The sequence below is a fragment of the Chrysemys picta genome, chromosome 1 (assembly GCF_011386835.1).
Source record: "Chrysemys picta bellii isolate R12L10 chromosome 1, ASM1138683v2, whole genome shotgun sequence".
Classification (NCBI taxonomy): Eukaryota; Metazoa; Chordata; order Testudines; family Emydidae; genus Chrysemys; species Chrysemys picta.
In genome coordinates this window covers 2740498-2756119 of record NC_088791.1, presented here as the reverse complement: position 1 = coordinate 2756119, position 15622 = coordinate 2740498, and the positions used below count along the sequence as shown (strand labels likewise).

The 15622-nt window shown below is 68.5% G+C and overlaps 1 protein-coding gene across 1 annotated transcript in view; it reads right to left on the bottom strand.

Annotated features, from left to right (window-relative positions):
• Positions 1–832: 832 nt before the first annotated feature.
• The window catches only part of RBM28 (RNA binding motif protein 28), a 308732-nt gene continuing 293942 nt past the window's right edge, over positions 833–15622 (bottom strand). The window contains exons 2-15 of the mRNA XM_065580716.1: positions 15201–15274; positions 13526–13658; positions 12310–12464; positions 10424–10502; positions 9346–9455; positions 7649–7722; positions 7272–7407; positions 5818–5882; positions 4920–5078; positions 3894–4043; positions 3024–3098; positions 2170–2582; positions 1892–1985; positions 833–1172 (exon numbers count right to left, since the gene is read on the bottom strand). Of these exons, the coding sequence (XP_065436788.1) occupies positions 1032–1172; positions 1892–1985; positions 2170–2582; positions 3024–3098; positions 3894–4043; positions 4920–5078; positions 5818–5882; positions 7272–7407; positions 7649–7722; positions 9346–9455; positions 10424–10502; positions 12310–12464; positions 13526–13658; positions 15201–15274 (1858 nt within the window). The 3' untranslated portion in view covers positions 833–1031. The remainder of the gene's footprint in view (positions 1173–1891; positions 1986–2169; positions 2583–3023; positions 3099–3893; positions 4044–4919; positions 5079–5817; positions 5883–7271; positions 7408–7648; positions 7723–9345; positions 9456–10423; positions 10503–12309; positions 12465–13525; positions 13659–15200; positions 15275–15622) is intronic.

Genomic DNA, 15622 nt, shown 5'->3' with positions numbered 1-15622 from the left:
CAGCTCTGCCAGCCCCCGGCCCCACTCCTCTCACTCTGAGCGCCCGGGAACGAGCCGGCTGCAGAAATAAATCTGCAAGAGATGGGGCGTGGGGTGGGGGGCCCGGGCTCGGCCCTATAGAGACGGCCCGGGCTGGGCCCAGCCACGTACTGCCGGGGCTGATCCTGCGCGGCCAGGGAGCCCAGCCGTGCTTGAGACCTGGTGGGGCTGTGGCTGGACCAGAGCTGCTCCCCAGAGGGAGCCAGCCCCCATGGCACAGTGACGGGGCCCCCAAGGCCCCCAGCTCAGGCTCAGAGCAGACGGCAGCGGGCAAAGGGTCCCTGGGCTGCCAGGCGCGAGCAGGGAGTGGGATGGAGGCCACAGGGGCCATTTCTCCCCTCCTGCCCCTGCGGGCACTCCCCTGCGCACCCAGCCTACTCTCGCTCTCCCTGCTGCGGGGCTTGGCAGCCTAGTGGGGGCAGAACGTGCTGCCAGTCCCTGGCCAGGGAACGAGGGTTAAGCCGGCAGTTGCTGGCTCCTCGTGGGCAGGGGTGTTTGCCGGACCCTGCTGCTGAGTGCGAGCCCCCGGCCCAGTCACTGCTCCCGGCGACAGACGCCTCCTTGGGGCTGGGGCCAGCTGGAGAACCAGGGAAACGCCCGGCGCACACGGCGGGAAAAACACCTGGTTACCTAGAGTGCAGCAGCCCACTCCCTGCCATGGGGGTGGGGGAGTGGGTCAGCTGGGTCAGCTCCCCTCCCCGCACTGCCATGGGGGGGGAACGGGATGGGCCAGCTCACCTCCCCGGACCACAGTGCCCCAGATGAGCAAAGACAAGACCTGGTTCTTCCCAGGTTAAAAAAAGGAAGATTTAAATTAATAAAAATCTGAGAAACCAACGGAAGAGGGTGGCCCCCCCCAAGCCGTGGGGTGGCAGAGTTGGGTGAGGGAGGGTGCAGGGCGTGGGCACCGCCCGGCACACACGGAGCCCTTTGCGGGGCGCAGGCTGGCGCTGCTCTGCGGCGTGACAGTCCCCCCGGTGGCTCCGGGGCGCTCAGCTCTCAAACCACTTGCTCCTCTTCGCCCCGGGGGCGCTCGGGGCGCTGCCCAAGATCTTCCGCTTGTACTGCTCCACCAGCTGGTCGAAGCGGGCCTCCGCACGGCCCCCCGCCAGCCTCCGCCGCTTCCCCGGCGCCTGCGAGGGACAGAGAGGGCGAGGCCTGGCTCAGCGCTGGTCTCCCGAACTGGGGGCAGAGAAGCCAGCGCCGGGGGCTGCAGGTGCCACCAGCCGTGGCCGCAGCGGGAGGGTCAATCCTGCGTCCAGCAGAGGAGCTGCCCATGGGGTAATGAGAGCCCCTTGCACGGAGAGTTTCTGCGCCCCCACCCTTGGGGAGTGGTGCATTGGGGGGTGTCCCAGGGACAGGCCCAGAAGGGTCAGCGGGGCGAGGAGGAAGGAATCCTGCAGGGGTCTCCGGGAGTGTTGGGGACGGGGTGAGCGGGCTGGAGGGAGCAGGTGGGGCGAGGGGAGGGGGTTCCCGAGGTTTTGAGGAAGGAGGTTGGGGTCCCTCGGTGATGGACGGGGCACGCACCGCCCAAGGAACAGCCCGGCAGGCAGAGGAGGGTGGGCGCTGGGACAAGGGGGCGGTGGGCAGGGGGGCGTGGGCTGGGGGCTGACGTGCAGCGGGAGACGCGGCGAGGCCAAGGCACAACCTGGGCCAACAAGCGTCTCAGCGCTCGCCGCGACGGGATGTGCTGTTGCTGGCGCGGAGGGGGCTCTGGGTGCTGCCCCGAGTCCTGCAGGGAGCCCGGCCCAGCCGTTTGCAGGAATCCAATGCCAGCCAGACGCTTCCTCCAGCCCCCCACAGATGGACAGGACCATGCGCCCCAGGTCTGCCCTGCCCGAACCCCCCTCACCTGTCTGGGCGCCACCTGCTGCTTCTCCTGCCGCCGCTGGCTGGCCTGGGCCTTCGGCTTCTTCGGCGCGGCCGGCTTGCCCCTGTCGCGCTGCCTGGGGTCAGAGCCGAGAGCGTGAGCGATGGGCCCTGTGCCTGGCGCTTTCCCGCTGGCCCCCCCCCCCCTGCCCCGGCTCCCCCCTCCCCCCCCGGCCTGCTGTTCCCAGCCCAGGGAGAGACAGAGATGGACACACCCTGCTCACGCGCGCACTCCCCCCGGGCCCCGGCCCCGGCTCCTACCTGATCTTGGGCCCCCGGTGAGTCGGCAGCGTCAGAACCTTCCTACGCTTCTTCCCGTCCGGCAGCTCCACCTGCTCCACCTCCGCCTTCGTCTGGAACCCAGCCCAGGGGGTGCCGGCCCCCCGCCCCTCGGGGCCCCGCTTCCTGGGGTTCTGCTGCCCCATGGTGCCTGCGGCGTCTCCCTGCCCCTCGGGGCCCAGGGCACCTTTCTGCCCCTTAGAACCCTGCGTCCTGGGGCCCCTCGGGTCCTTCTGCCCCTGGGGACCTGGGGCGTTTCCCTGCCCCAAGGGGTCCCGCTTCCTGGGGTTCTGCTGTCCTTTGGGGCCCAGGGGCAGCTTCTGGGGCGTCTCTGCAGGCCCAGGCCCCCGGGGAGGTCCTTGCCCCTCTGCCGCTTGCTTCTGCCTCAGCTTTTGCTGCACAAAACAGAAGGTCAGTGTCCCCTGCCGGCGCTCGGGGGTCAGTCGGGGATCCTGGGCCCAGCTGCCAAGAGCCCTGAGGCCGCCCCCCCGCCCCCCCCCCCGGCATGGCTGGCTGCTGGCGCCAGCCTGGGTGGGAGCAGCAGGTACTGGTCACGCCAGGCTGGATGGGCCAGTGCCCTGCCCGGGCGGCTGCTCCCCCCACCCCAACCCCGTGACACCAACCCTGCCCCTCCCCCCGTCCACTCCCCTCCCCCCAACCTGCAACGCCAGCCCCCCCTCTGCCCTCCCCGGACCCTGCACCCTCCAGCCAGCTGCATTTCCCAGGCAGCACAGACCTGCCTGGGCCCCGTGGGGCAGGGAACGTGCCCCCAGTCCTCAACGACTGGGGAGGGTGCGTGTGGGATCCCAGCCGGGGGGAGGAGCCGTGACACCTACCAGGCTGCGCTGGGCCCGCTGCTCCTTCAGCTTCAGCTTCCTGCGGTCCTCCAGCGAGAACTCCACGATGGGGCGCTGGGGGGAGAGCGGGTGGGTCAGAGCCAGCCCGGTCATCGCACAGCGACAGGTACTGAGCGGGGAGAGCCCCCTGCCGGACCCCCAGCGCGGGCGCCTCACCTCCGCCCAGCCAGCGTTCCCCCCGCCCCCTGCCGGACCCCCAGCGCGGGCGCCTCACCTCCGCCCAGCCAGCGTTCCCCCCCGCCCCCTGCCGGACCCCCAGCGCGGGCGCCTCACCTCCTCCCAGCCAGCGTTCCCCCCCGCCCCCTGCCGGACCCCCAGCGCGGGCGCCTCACCTCCTCCCAGCCAGCGTTTCCCCCCCGCCCCCTGCCAGACACCGAGCATGGGTGCCTCACTGCCCCACAGCCAGCGTTCCCCTCTCCTGCCGGACCCCCAGCGCGGGCGCCTCACAGCCAGCGCGTTCCACTCCCCCCACCCACAGCCAGCGTTCCCCCCCTCCTGCTGGGACCCCAGCGTGGGCGCCTCACCTCCACACAGCAAGCGTTCCCCCCCAGCCCCCTACCGGACACCCAGCACGGGCGCCTCACTGCCCCACAGCCGGCGTGTTCCACCCTCACCCCACAGCCAGTGTTCCCCCCTCCAGCCGGGACCCCCCCCGCCCGGCACCCAGTGTGGGCACCTCAGTGCCCCACAACTGGCGCATTCCACCCCTGCCCCACTAAGCTCTCTGGGCAGCGACACCCCCGGAGCCTGGCCCCCAACCCGCACAGCCAGCGCTCAGCTCTCCGGGTGCAGGGACTCCAGCCCCCAGGAGCAGTCCAGGACCCCGCAGCTGGCCCACGCGGCACCCACCTTGTGCGGCCCAAAGAACTGCGGGTTGTTGTTGGTGTTGCGCAGGGCGGCCAGCGCGTGTTCGTGCTTCTCAAACTCCACGAAGGCGTAGCCCAGAGACTGGCCCCGGCCCTTCCCCGCCGGCGCCGTCAGGTTCCGCATCACCCGGCACTGCAGAGACAGGAGAGCCGCATCCGGGACCTGCTGGGAGCCCCCGCGGCTCGCGGCCCATCCCACAGACCCCCGCTAATGGGCCCGCCAGCTCCCCTTTGGAGCTCTGGGCTGACCTGGCCACCCATGGGGGGCTGACTGGGTGTGGAGAACCCCTCGCACTGGGACCCCTAGAGCAGCCCCACTCCAGCAGGCCCCCCGGGACCCCAGGAACCCCTCGGCCGAGCAGGAGGCCGGAGTTCGGAGCATGTCACTGCGCGGAACGCTCGGCCCAGCCGCAGCCCTGCCACGTGAGGCCCCCGGGGGCTCCTGCGAAGCTCGGCCACATGGGAGACGTGCCCCGGTGTCACTTCCTGTCTTCGGGCTCCAACTGCCACGTGCCCATTTCCCTTGTCGCCACCTCCACGGCCACCGACCCGCTCTCGACGGGCCACGGCGACAGCTCCGCACCCCCCCCAGCGCCCCTCCGGGCTGCAGCGGTGCGCACCTGGCCTGGTCACCCCTCTGCACCCCACTGCTCAGGTGCGCCCGCCAGTATCAGCATTGCCAGTGGATGCACACAGGGCTCTGCGCGCGGGCACCGCGACGCACATGCCAGGCGGCTCAGACCGGCACGCGCGGCCCCCGAACCAATCGCTCCCTCGGCGTAACCCCACCAGGCCCCGCCTAGTGCGGACGGCCGATGGCTGAGCTAGCAGCTAACTGCAGTTCCCCCAGCGAACACCTGGTGTCACCAGGGACCCACCTGGCAGGGGCTGGGCGATAAGGGAGCCCCCCAATTGCTCAGCCCCCCAATACACGCCCCCATAGCCTCCCAAATCAGATCCCAATTCCCCAGCTCACCAGTCCACCCGGCGCCCCCCAGCGGGGACTCACCTCCTTGATGCGCAGGCCTGGGCCCCCGCCAGCGGCGCGCAGCAGGAGCTGCCGGAGCTGTTTGTCATCCAGGGCCTTGGGCAGGTTGTGGATGCAGAGCCGCGTGCGGGACACGAAGATGTTCTGGTCCTTCAGCTTCTGACGTTTCAGCTCCTCAAACTGGGAGGGGGCAGGTGCCGGGAGGGGGTTACGGGCTGGGCCCAGCCCAGCATCCCCTGCCGCAGAGCCCTGCCCTCCCCTGCCAGGCGCGGCAGCCAGGGCACAGAGGGCCCAGGGTGGCCACAATGGGCCGGGCAAGGGAGAGCTGGGTTCCCTCCAGCCACGGCCGAGTGCCACCCAGGACAGCTCCAGGGACAGGAGGGGACGGCACGGGCCGGGCCAGAGCCGCAATGTGCCCTGGCCCAGCCAGGTCTGCCGCCCCCACAGACCCCGCTGGCCCAGCGCCCTCCCGTGCACCCCGTGGGGGCCCCGTGCCCTCCCGCCGCCAGCCCCATGCACCCCATGGGGGCCCCGTGCCCTCCCGCCGCCAGCCCCATGCACCCTGTGGGGGCCCTGTGCCCTCCCGCCGCCAGCCCCATGCACCCCGTGGGGGCCCTGTGCCCTCCCGCCGCCAGCCCCATGCACCCCGTGGGGGCCCTGTGCCCTCCCGCCGCCAGCCCCATGCACCCCAGCCCCATGCATGGGCCCCATGCTCTCCTGCCGCCAGCCCCGTGCACCCTGTGGGGGCCCCATGCCCTCCCGCCGCCAGCCCCGTGCACCCCGTGGGGGCCCTGTGCCCTCCTGCCACCAGGTGGCTCTTGCCAAGCAAAGCCTGGGCCTGCTGTATCTCCCTGGGAGCAGGCAGCCTGCCCAGCGTAGGTCCCGGAGCCCACTGGCAAGGACGCCCCCGCCCACTCACCCGCACTCTCTTGGCCATGTCAGTCGTGCTCACGCCCTCGGCGGCCTGGGTGCCGGCCCGGATCACTGCGAGGACAGGGAGAGGCATTAGAGCCGCCCGGGCCCCACGCTCAGTGCCCCACAGCGAGGAGTTACGTGTGCTGACGGGGCCCACCGGAGAGAGGCAGCGGAGGCTGGGACGCTGACTCCCGCCAGCTAGGAGCTGGGTGGCAACAAGGAGAAACTGAATCTTTGCTGCTCTCTGGCCTCTGAGGGGCAAAGATTCCTCCCCTAAGAGACGCCCGCTCTGCTTGGCGTGGGTCAGCCCTCGAGGACACAGGGAGCTGCTTAGCGCCTTTGGAAATCGGAGAGGGGAACTCACTGGTGATTGTATGTTCCCTGTTTTCAACCTTGTCTGTCCCTTTCCCTACCGTCAGTCAGCGTGTTACAGGCCTGGCTACAGGCGTGGGACCTGCCTACAACCGCCCAGGGAAGTGACTGGCCCTTTGGGCCCGGGAGGAAGCGGAATATTGCTGTGATGGTTGGTGGAAGTGTGACACAGTCGGGAGCGGGGCGGACTGACCGGGGAATGTCGGTTAGTTTTACTGGACTGTCTGCATGGGGGATGGGAGAGCGGGGGGATGACTTTATTTGAGGGACGGTACCTGAGCCTGTAACCTGAGCCAGGAGACGGGTGGGGCCAAGTGACACCTGGCCCAGGAAACTGGACAAAGAGAGGAGGAGCTGGGGGGAGGGGAGTGAGTCGGCTGGAGGGGTTTTCTCAGTTTGGGCTGGCTGGGAAGAGGCAGGGAACCCCAAGTCTGGGGTCTAAGCTCCTTGCCCCCAGAGGGACCTGGCTGAGGAGTCCTGTTTGTACCTACAAGACCTGTCTTGGACTGTGTTCCTGTCGTCTAATAAACCTTCTGTTTTACTGGCTGGCTGAGAGTCACGGTGAATCGCAGGAAGTGGGGGTGCAGGGCCCTGACTCCCCCACACTCCGTGGCAACCTAGACCTGCTCCCCTGGGGGGACCAGACCGGCAGGGCCATGGGGGACTGTCTGGGACCCCGTGCTCAGACTGCTTTGTGCTTGTTCTTGGGGGACAAAATCTAATCACAGAACACGCTGACAGGCTGGGGCGCCGGGCCTGGGTTCTGACAGTCTGCCCTGAGCCCGGCTCTCCCGGCCGGGAGTCACTCCAGTACTGCACGAACCGGCCCTGGCTAGCCAGGGCGCTGGGGGGTGGAGTACAGGGGCACGTGTCCCCTGCCAGGTCCTGGTTGTGTTCACAACTGGGATCAGGGAGACTCAGCAGAGGGGTAGGAATGGGGAGGGGTCCCGGGGCCCTGGCACTAGGAGGCACACAGAGGGATTCCCAGGGAGGCGGGCAGCAGAGGGGGAGCTGCGGGGAGAAGGGACCTGTCTGGCCATCTCCAGCGGGCAGCAGTGCACGTTGCCCCAGAACCAGGTAACTCACAGCCTTCCCGAGCCAGGTACAGGTTGCGGGTGCCCGTCGGCTTCTTCACCTTCTGGGCTCGCAGCTTCTGGGCCTCGTCGCGGCTCACGGCCAGGTCCAGGTGCAGCCGGCGCCCGCCCAGCCGCAGCCCCCCGCCCTGTGAGGGAGCCAGACAGCGAATGAGACGCTGGGGACGCGGCAGCGGGGGGCAGCCAGGGAGCAGGGGAGAAGCCTGTCCTCCTCCCACCCCCACGGAGAATGCACCGAGGGGCGTTCAGAGCCACATGCGCCCCTACGGATGATACCGGGGGGCAGGGCTCTCCCCCCCACCTCAGCCATGTCAGACGTGGGCCCACCAGAGAGCCAATGGTCTCGTGACTCCCCTGCGCCCCACTCACCTCACTGTCATCCTGGGCAGCCTCAAGGGACTTCTGGGCGGCTTCCTGGGTGGTGAACTGGGCGAAGGCGCAGCCTGGAAAGAGATGCAGGGGTGAGATCCCGGCTGGGCGCGAACCAGTGCCGGGACACAGTGCCAGGCACGGCCTGTCCCACCAGGGCCTCCACGGAACGAGCTACGGGTCCCACCCCAGGGACTGCGCACCCCCCCAGCCCCACCCCCTGGCACTGCGCACACCTCCTCCCCCTCCCCCCGGCACTGAGCACCCCCAGCCCCACCCCCTGGCACTGCGCGCCCCCCTGCTCCCCAGCACTGCACACCCTCCAGCCCCACCCCCCGACACTGCGCACCCCCCTGCTCCCCAGCACTGCACACCCTCCAGCCCCACCCCCTGGCACTGCGCGCCCCCCTGCTCCCCAGCACTGCGCACCCTCCAGCCCCACCCCCCGGCACTGCGCACCCCCCTACCCCTCCCCCCGGCACTGAGCACCCCCAGCCCCACCCCCTGGCACTGCGCACCCCCCCTCCCCCTCCCCCAGCACTGAGCACCCCCAGCCCCACCCCCTGGCACTGCGCGCCCCCCCTGCTCCCCAGCACTGCGCACCCTCCACCCCCACCCCCCGGCACTGCGCACCGCCCTGCTCCCCGGCACTGCACACCCTCCAGCCCCACCCCTTGGCACTGCGCACCCCCCTGCTCCCCGGCACTGCATGCCCCCTGCTCCCCAGCACTGCACACCCTCCAGCCCCACCCCCCGGCACTGCGCGCCCCCTGCTCTGCACGCCCCGCTCCCCCTCCCCCCAACACTGCGCGCCCCGCTCCCCCTCCCCCCAACACTGCGCACCCCCCAGCTCCCCAGCACTGCGCACCGCCCTGCCCCACTCCCCGGCACTGCACACCCCCCCAGTCCCACCCCCCGGCACTGCACACCGCCCTGCTCCCCGGCACTGCGTGCCCCCCTGCTCCCCGGCACTGCGCGCCCTCCAGCCCCACCCCCCAGCACTGCCCATCGCCCTGCTCCCCAGCACTGCACACTCTCCTGCCCCACCCCTTGGCACTGCGCGCCCCGCTCCCCCTCCCCCCAACACTGCGCAACCCCCAGCTCCCCAGCACTGCGCACCGCCCTGCCCCACTCCCCGGCACTGCGCACCCCCCCAGTCCCACCCCCCGGCACTGCGTGCCCCCCTGCTCCCCGGCACTGCGTGCCCCCCTGCTCCCCGGCACTGCGCACCCTCCAGCCCCACCCCCCAGCACTGCCCATCGCCCTGCTCCCCGGCACTGCGCACTCTCCTGCCGCACCCCCTGGCACTGCACGCCCCCCCCTCTCCCCGGCACTCAGACCTCCCCTCCCCATCCTCCCTGGCACTGCACACCCCCCGGCACTGCGCACCCCCCCTGCTCCCCAGTACTCGGACCTCCCCTGCCCCACTCCCTGGCACTGCACAGTCCCTGCCTCCTAATACACCCTCCCCAGTCCCTCTCGCCGTCTCCCTGCCAGGGACTTGGCTGGAGTAGAGGCCTGAGGCCTGGATGACGCCGAGCAGCAGCCCGGGCAGGGACACTGGCAGCAACGGTGGTGGTGGTGGTGTGTGTGGCTGTTTCCTGGGGCTGACTCCAGGCTACTCAGCATTGCGGCGGGATTGGGGAGGCCGAGGGCCGGGCCCTGGCGGGGTCTCCCTGGCCCGAGGCAGGTGTTACCTCTGGAGTGCTCCGTGTCCGGGTGCAGGACGATGCGGACATACTTGAGGTCCCCAAAGCGCTCCAGCATCTCGCCCAGCTCCTCCTCCTCCGTGTCGAAGGCCAGGTTCCTGCCGGGTGCGCCACACCGTGAGGCCCTGCCGCTGCCTGCGGCTCCCCCAGCAGGACCCACTGCCCGCCACTGACCCGGCCACCCACGTGGCCCCCAGCAGCCTCAGAGGAGATGGTGGCAGCAAGTGACTGCTCCCAACAACAGGGCACAGGGTGGGGGGAAGGAAGGGTCCCGTGGCACGGGTGGGTACAGCGGGCGGAAGGGAGGGTCCCACAGCACAGGGGATGTGTTGAAGGGGTTCCCCAGCTCAGAGAGGCGCAGTGGGTCGAGAAGAGGGTCCTGCAGTAGGGGAAGGGGAGGGTCCTGCGGTGCAGAGGGGGTACAGCGGGCGTAGGGGAGGGTCCCGCAGCACAGGGGATGTGTTGGAGGGGTCCCCCAGCTCAGAGAGGTGCAGTGGGCCAAGAGGAGGATCCGTGGCAGGGGGAGGGGAGGGTCCTGGGGCACAGAGGGAGCGCAGGGAGGGAGGCAGGGTTAGCGCACCCAGCCCCGGCAGAGCCCAAGTCCGATGGGCGGAGCACGTCTCACTCCACGCTTCCGCCATGGGAGCGAGGAAACCCCGGCTCCGTCCTGCCCACTGCCCGGCGTGCTGGGAAGTCTCCCCTAGGCAGGGAGCAGAGCGGGGGTGCTGTCTACGCACTAAGGAGCAGGACTGCGGGGCGAGTCCCGTCAGCCAGCCGGGGGGAAAGCAGAGTGTTCCGGGGAGGGTGGTGGGACTCATGGTGCCAGCCCAGGAGCAGGGGGAACTGTGGCAGGGTCACCCCCCCACGATCTCTGGGCCAGGCACCCCGCAATTCCCCAGGAAAGAGCACGCCCCCAAGGCTAGGCAGTGCCCCCCATCTCCCCACACTTCCCAGCAGCAGGCAGCTTTCCCTGCCTCTCAGAGGCCTGTGTGCCCCCACCCAGAGCTCCGGCCGTCAGAGGAGCTCACGTCGCACCAGGCGGTCTCGTGCCAGGTCACGAACTCACCTGATAAAGACAGTCCTGCCCTCGGCGACGTCGGACGGTCGCTTCGGGCCCTTCTTCCTCTTCCTGGCCACATCGGCGTCTAGAACAAAGCCAGACAGAGTCCTGGGCGCAGGGCGGGGGGCACCCAGGGCACCTGCCTCTCCCATGGCAAACCCACCAGCCACGCAGTCACCGCCCCGGGCACATGATCACCCCGGTGAGCTCGGCAACTGGGCCCCAGACTGGGCTCTCCGCTCCCCCGCCAGTCGCTGGGGTGTGACAGTGCGGGAGGGTCCCTCTCACTAACGCAGCAGGCTGGGGGGAGGAACCACTGGACATGTCTGGCACAGCCCTTTCACCCCTCTGGGCTAGGCGGGTGCCCTGGGCACAGCTGTCGGGGGGGGGGGTGTTAAAGAGGAAGGAGATATTAACCAAGGCAAGGGCAAAGTGCCCCGTGCACTACCCCCTGGGTCACCCAGGGAGCCAACAGCAGAACCAGGAACAGAACCCAGAGCTCCAGTCTGTGACCCAGGGACCCTTGGATGCCCCGATGTGACGCAGTAGGGAGCGGGGTGGATTGCCCAGGGAATGTTGGTTAGTTTTACTGGACTGTCTGCATGGAGGATGGGAGGGGGGGCGTGACTTTAGGTGAGGGATGGAACCTGAGCCTGTAACCTGAGCCAGGAGGGGGGTGGGGCGAGGTGACACCTTTGCCCGGGAAACTGGACAAAGGGAAGGGGGGATAGAAGGAGAGGGAGAGAGCCTGCGGGAGGGGTTTTGGTTTCAGTTTTGGGCTGTCTGGGAAGAGGCAGGGAACCCCAAGTCTGGGGTCTAAGCTCCTTGCCCCCAGAGGGACCTGGCCGAGGGGTCCTGGCTGTACCTACAAGCCCTGCTTGGGACTGGGTTCCTGTCGTCTAATAAACCTTCGGAGCATCACGGTGAATCGCAGGAAGTGGGGGGTGCAGGGCCCTGACTCCCCACACTCCGTGACACCCCAGCAGAGGGCACAGGGGACACACAGAGTTTTACAGGGACCCCATGGCCAGATACAGGCACAGTAAGTCCCCAAAGGGCGGCACACGAGGCCTGTGTCGAGAAACGCGCTGGATGGACTTTGGGAGGAGTTGTGCTCCGTGTGACACCCAAGTGTCCGGGCTCTAGAACGGGCGGAATGGTTTGATCGGACACGTGACCGCTGGTTCCCAATATTCCCGCCTGCTGCTGCTTGCCCCTCTCCTCTGGGCTGTTGTTGCTATCATCCTAGCGAAGCGCTGCGTGGGACGCCAAACGCGGACCTGCGGTGACGCGGGCAGGTGTGGGCTGTCCTGGTCCCTGGGGAGCAGCAGATCTGGGAACGCTGCGAGTGGTCAGACCAGGGGCTGGGCACTGGAGGGAGCTGGGGCTATCGCTAAGCCACAGAGGGACAGTGAGGCCTAGCGGGGAGCTGACCCGAGGCTGGCACACTCGAGGCTCCCGCATACTAAGGCCAGGGGGAATTGAGGCACCTCCCAGCCCTGGGTATCCCCAGGACAGCTCATGGAGGACCAGTCCAGAGCCCTGCCTGCCCAGGGTCACCCTCCAGGTGCCCAGTTCAACGCTGGCCAAGCAGCAGCTGCTCCGTGACCCACGTGACTACCCCTCGGTCCGAGCTGGCTGGGACCCCACGTCCCATTGCTCCCATGTGCGTGTTCCCGCCACTGCTGCAACTCACTGCACAGAGGGTCAGGGCTCCTTGCCAACTGGGGCGATTCCTGGCGTCCAGCCATGGGACATGCACGCAGGGCCCGGGATGGCGTGCAGCCCACTCCCAGCGGGGGGGCAGCCCCCAGGAGATCCCAACTCCTTTGCTTGGAACCAGCCCGGCTGCTGGTGAGGACAAAGCTCCCCAACGTGGTAACAGAACAAACCTTCATCGTCCTCCTCTGAGCCTGCGGCGCTCTCGTCCGAGCCCTCGGGCTCTTCCCTCTCCACCTCGCTCCCGTCCTCTGCCTCGTCTACAGCCTCGCCGGCCTCCTCCTCCTCGCTGCTGTCTGCGTGGGCAGCCGCGGTGCCCTTCCCGAGCCTGCACGGGCGAGAGCCAGGGGCTGAGAAGCCAGGAGAGCCGCCGGCCCCGCGGGAAAGGAGCAGAGCTGGGAGGGCGGCACCCGCTGCCTGGGGTCCCAGAGGCCCAGCTGCTGCTCGGGCAGCATCCAGGATCCTCCGCAGTTCGAGGTGGCAAACCCCCGAGAAAAGAATGGGGGCGAGGGACAAAAATAGAGGGGACAGAGCAGCACCGCAGGGGGAGCCAGGCCCTGTTAGCCAGCCCGGCCGTCGCCGTGGGAACCACGCCCGGCACCATGGGCACAGCCAGCCCGGCCATCGCCGTGGGAACCACGCCCAGCACCACGGGCACAGCCAGGCCCTGCCAGCCCCGTGGGACACATGCCCGGCACCACAGGCACTACCAGGCCCTGCCATCGCCATGGGAACCACGCCCAGCACCACGGGCACAGCCAGGCCCTGCCATCGCCATGGGAACCACGCCCAGCACCATGGGCACAGCCAGGCCCTGCCATCACCATGGGAACCACGCATGGCACCATGGGCACAGCCAGGCCCTGCCAGCCTGGCCATCACTGTGGGAACCACGCCCAGCACCGTGGGCAGAGCCAGGCCCCACCAGCCCGGCCATCGCCATGGGACACACGCCCGGCACTGAGAGCAGAGCCAGGCCCCGGCAGCCCGGCCATCGCAGTGGGACACAACCAGCACCACAGACTCCAAGTGCCTCCGTCAAAGAGTTTAAGGGGAGACGTGACGAGTGGAAACCATCTTGGAGGAAGGAGTTAGAAGGAGCATGGGGGTCGACCAGGGGCTCTGCAAACAATGGGGTCTGGGGCCAAGGGTGCAGCCTTCCAGGAGCTGCCAACGGGGACATGCCTATAGTGCCATAAAGCAGTCCTGGCTCACGGAGCTGTGCTGCGCCGTGACCCGCTGCCCAGGGGCCACGCCCTGGTCACACAGGTCGTCGATGGGCCACATCCAGGTGTGGTGTCAGCGCTGATGAGGCTCCCCATGGAGACACCCCAAGATCCAGCCAGCCGCACCCTCTGCAGCCCAGGAACAGGCCTGTCACTCACTCACCGTCCCGGCACCCGCGAGCTGGACGGCTCATCCGATCCCAGCGCTTCATCTTCCTCTTCATCCTCCTCCTCGCTGGCGTTCTCGGAGCCCGAGTCCTGCTGTTGGGCTTGGCTGGGTTTCTCCTCCCTGCCCCCTGGGGTGAGAATCGCCAAGGGAGATGAGCCAGCGCCACGCGGGAGGGGCAGCCCCCCCACCCCCAGAGCTCGGGTTTGGTTAGCCTCATTTCCCTCAGGGAGTCAGAGCCGCGGCAGCTAACAACGCAGAGGAACAGCCACGCGTGGCAGGGGAGCGAAATCCAGCCAGGAACGAGATGGTTCCTTCCCCGCATCACCCAGCCTCACACGCACTCGGGGCATAACACACCCATGGCAGGGAAGGGCAACGGCCCTGTGTTACTGATGGGAAACTGAGGCAGGGTCACACAGCGGCTGTGGCAGAGCTGGGAATAGACCCCAGCTCCCCTGAGCCCGAGGCCAGTGCTCTAGCCCCTGGGCCACCCTCTTCCTGAACCGCAGCCCAGAACAGCCCGCGAGCCCCAGGTCCTGTCCCGGAACACCAGGCCAGCGCCATTCGGCTCACACGTGGTGTGGGACTGGTGGAGAGATGGGGTAGGGGAGGCCCAAGGCAGTGGGGTCAGCCAGGCAGGACAGCTCAGTGCCCCAACTTTGGGCTCAGGACTCTCAGAGGTGTTTTGGAGGTGAGCAGGTGCACCGCACCTTGCGGCCCTGTTACCACTGGGCACTCAGCCCGTGTACCCCGAACAGCACCCAGACGCATGCCCACGTCCACCCGGCTCCCCTGCCCGACACAAGGAGGTAAACAGTGACAAAGCGGGGGATTTTCTTAGTGTTTTGCATGAACAGTGTGTGGGTCTCGGTTTCCCTGTGTGCTGTGTGTGTAACGAGGGGGTGGGAGAGGGAGGCTGGACCCCGGACAATGGCCTGGAGATTGGATACCCTAGCAACTGGTGACTGAGAGGACCAGCCCAGCTTGGAAGCTGGCCAGTAGGATAGTGGGCTGAGGAGAGAGGACCCTGGGACCTAACCAGCTGATTCCAGCCAGTGAGGGCACAAAGGATGGAAGAGATAGGATCCAGGTGACCTGTTTGCCTGGGACTGAAGGCAAAGGACAGAGGTGGGGCTTGCAGGAAGGTGCTAGAGGGTGGTCTGGAGGAAGGAGGTCGCTGCTGGACGATGTGCTGGGCTGAGGGTTGCTAGGCCCAAGGGCCCTGAGACCTGCCTGTGCTGCGTTCAGACACGCAACAAACCCTTCAGTTTTACGCTGGCTGAGAGTCACTAGAGACCGGGGCGGGGGCATTGCTCCCTCTGGGTGTGGCGGCCCCGGGGGTCCCGCGCAATTGGACTCCCAGAGGGGGCCCACGGTGAGAGACAGGCGTGCTGAAGGTTCAGAGGTACGGTCCCAAAGAACCTAACCCCGGAGAGAGTGTAACCTTCATGGAAGGCCATCACACTGAGGGGGGGTTCCTCCCAGAGACCGTATGGAGATGAGAGCCCAGGGCTGAGAGTCCATGACAGCAACCAATCAGCCAGCACCCCACAGCCACGTCATGCAGCAGGGAGTTCCACATGCCTGTGAAAAGCAGCCGCCCAGAGAGCGGCCCATCCCAGTGCGGGTAGCTGTGCTGCCAACGCCCGGACGGCCGCAGCTCACTCACCGGAAGGAGGTCCTGCCTGCGTGGCTCGGTACTTATCCTTGGCCACCGCCCAGTCCACGGCCACCGTGCGCCCTGCGGGAGACAAGGAGAGTTGCCAGGAGAGCGGCGCTGAGACGGGCTAACCCAGCCAGCTAGAGCTGAGCCCAGGGGACAGTGCCAGGAGGCGCCGGAGCGAAGCGCAGGACGTGCCCACGGAACCGAGCCGCAGCTCCAGCGCCGGGGAGCGGTTTGGCAGCTCCGCAGAACCGCTGCCTCGGCTTTCCTTCAGGGCTGACGACAGCTGGGCTGCGACGAACTCCGGGAGGCCAGCACAAGACTCCGCAGCGGGACAAACCACGGACGCCTTACCCGGGACCCCAACGCCGCAGGCCAGCTCTGGAGGAGCCCAGTGCCTGGCTCTTGCATGGGGGGCAGGCCAGGGA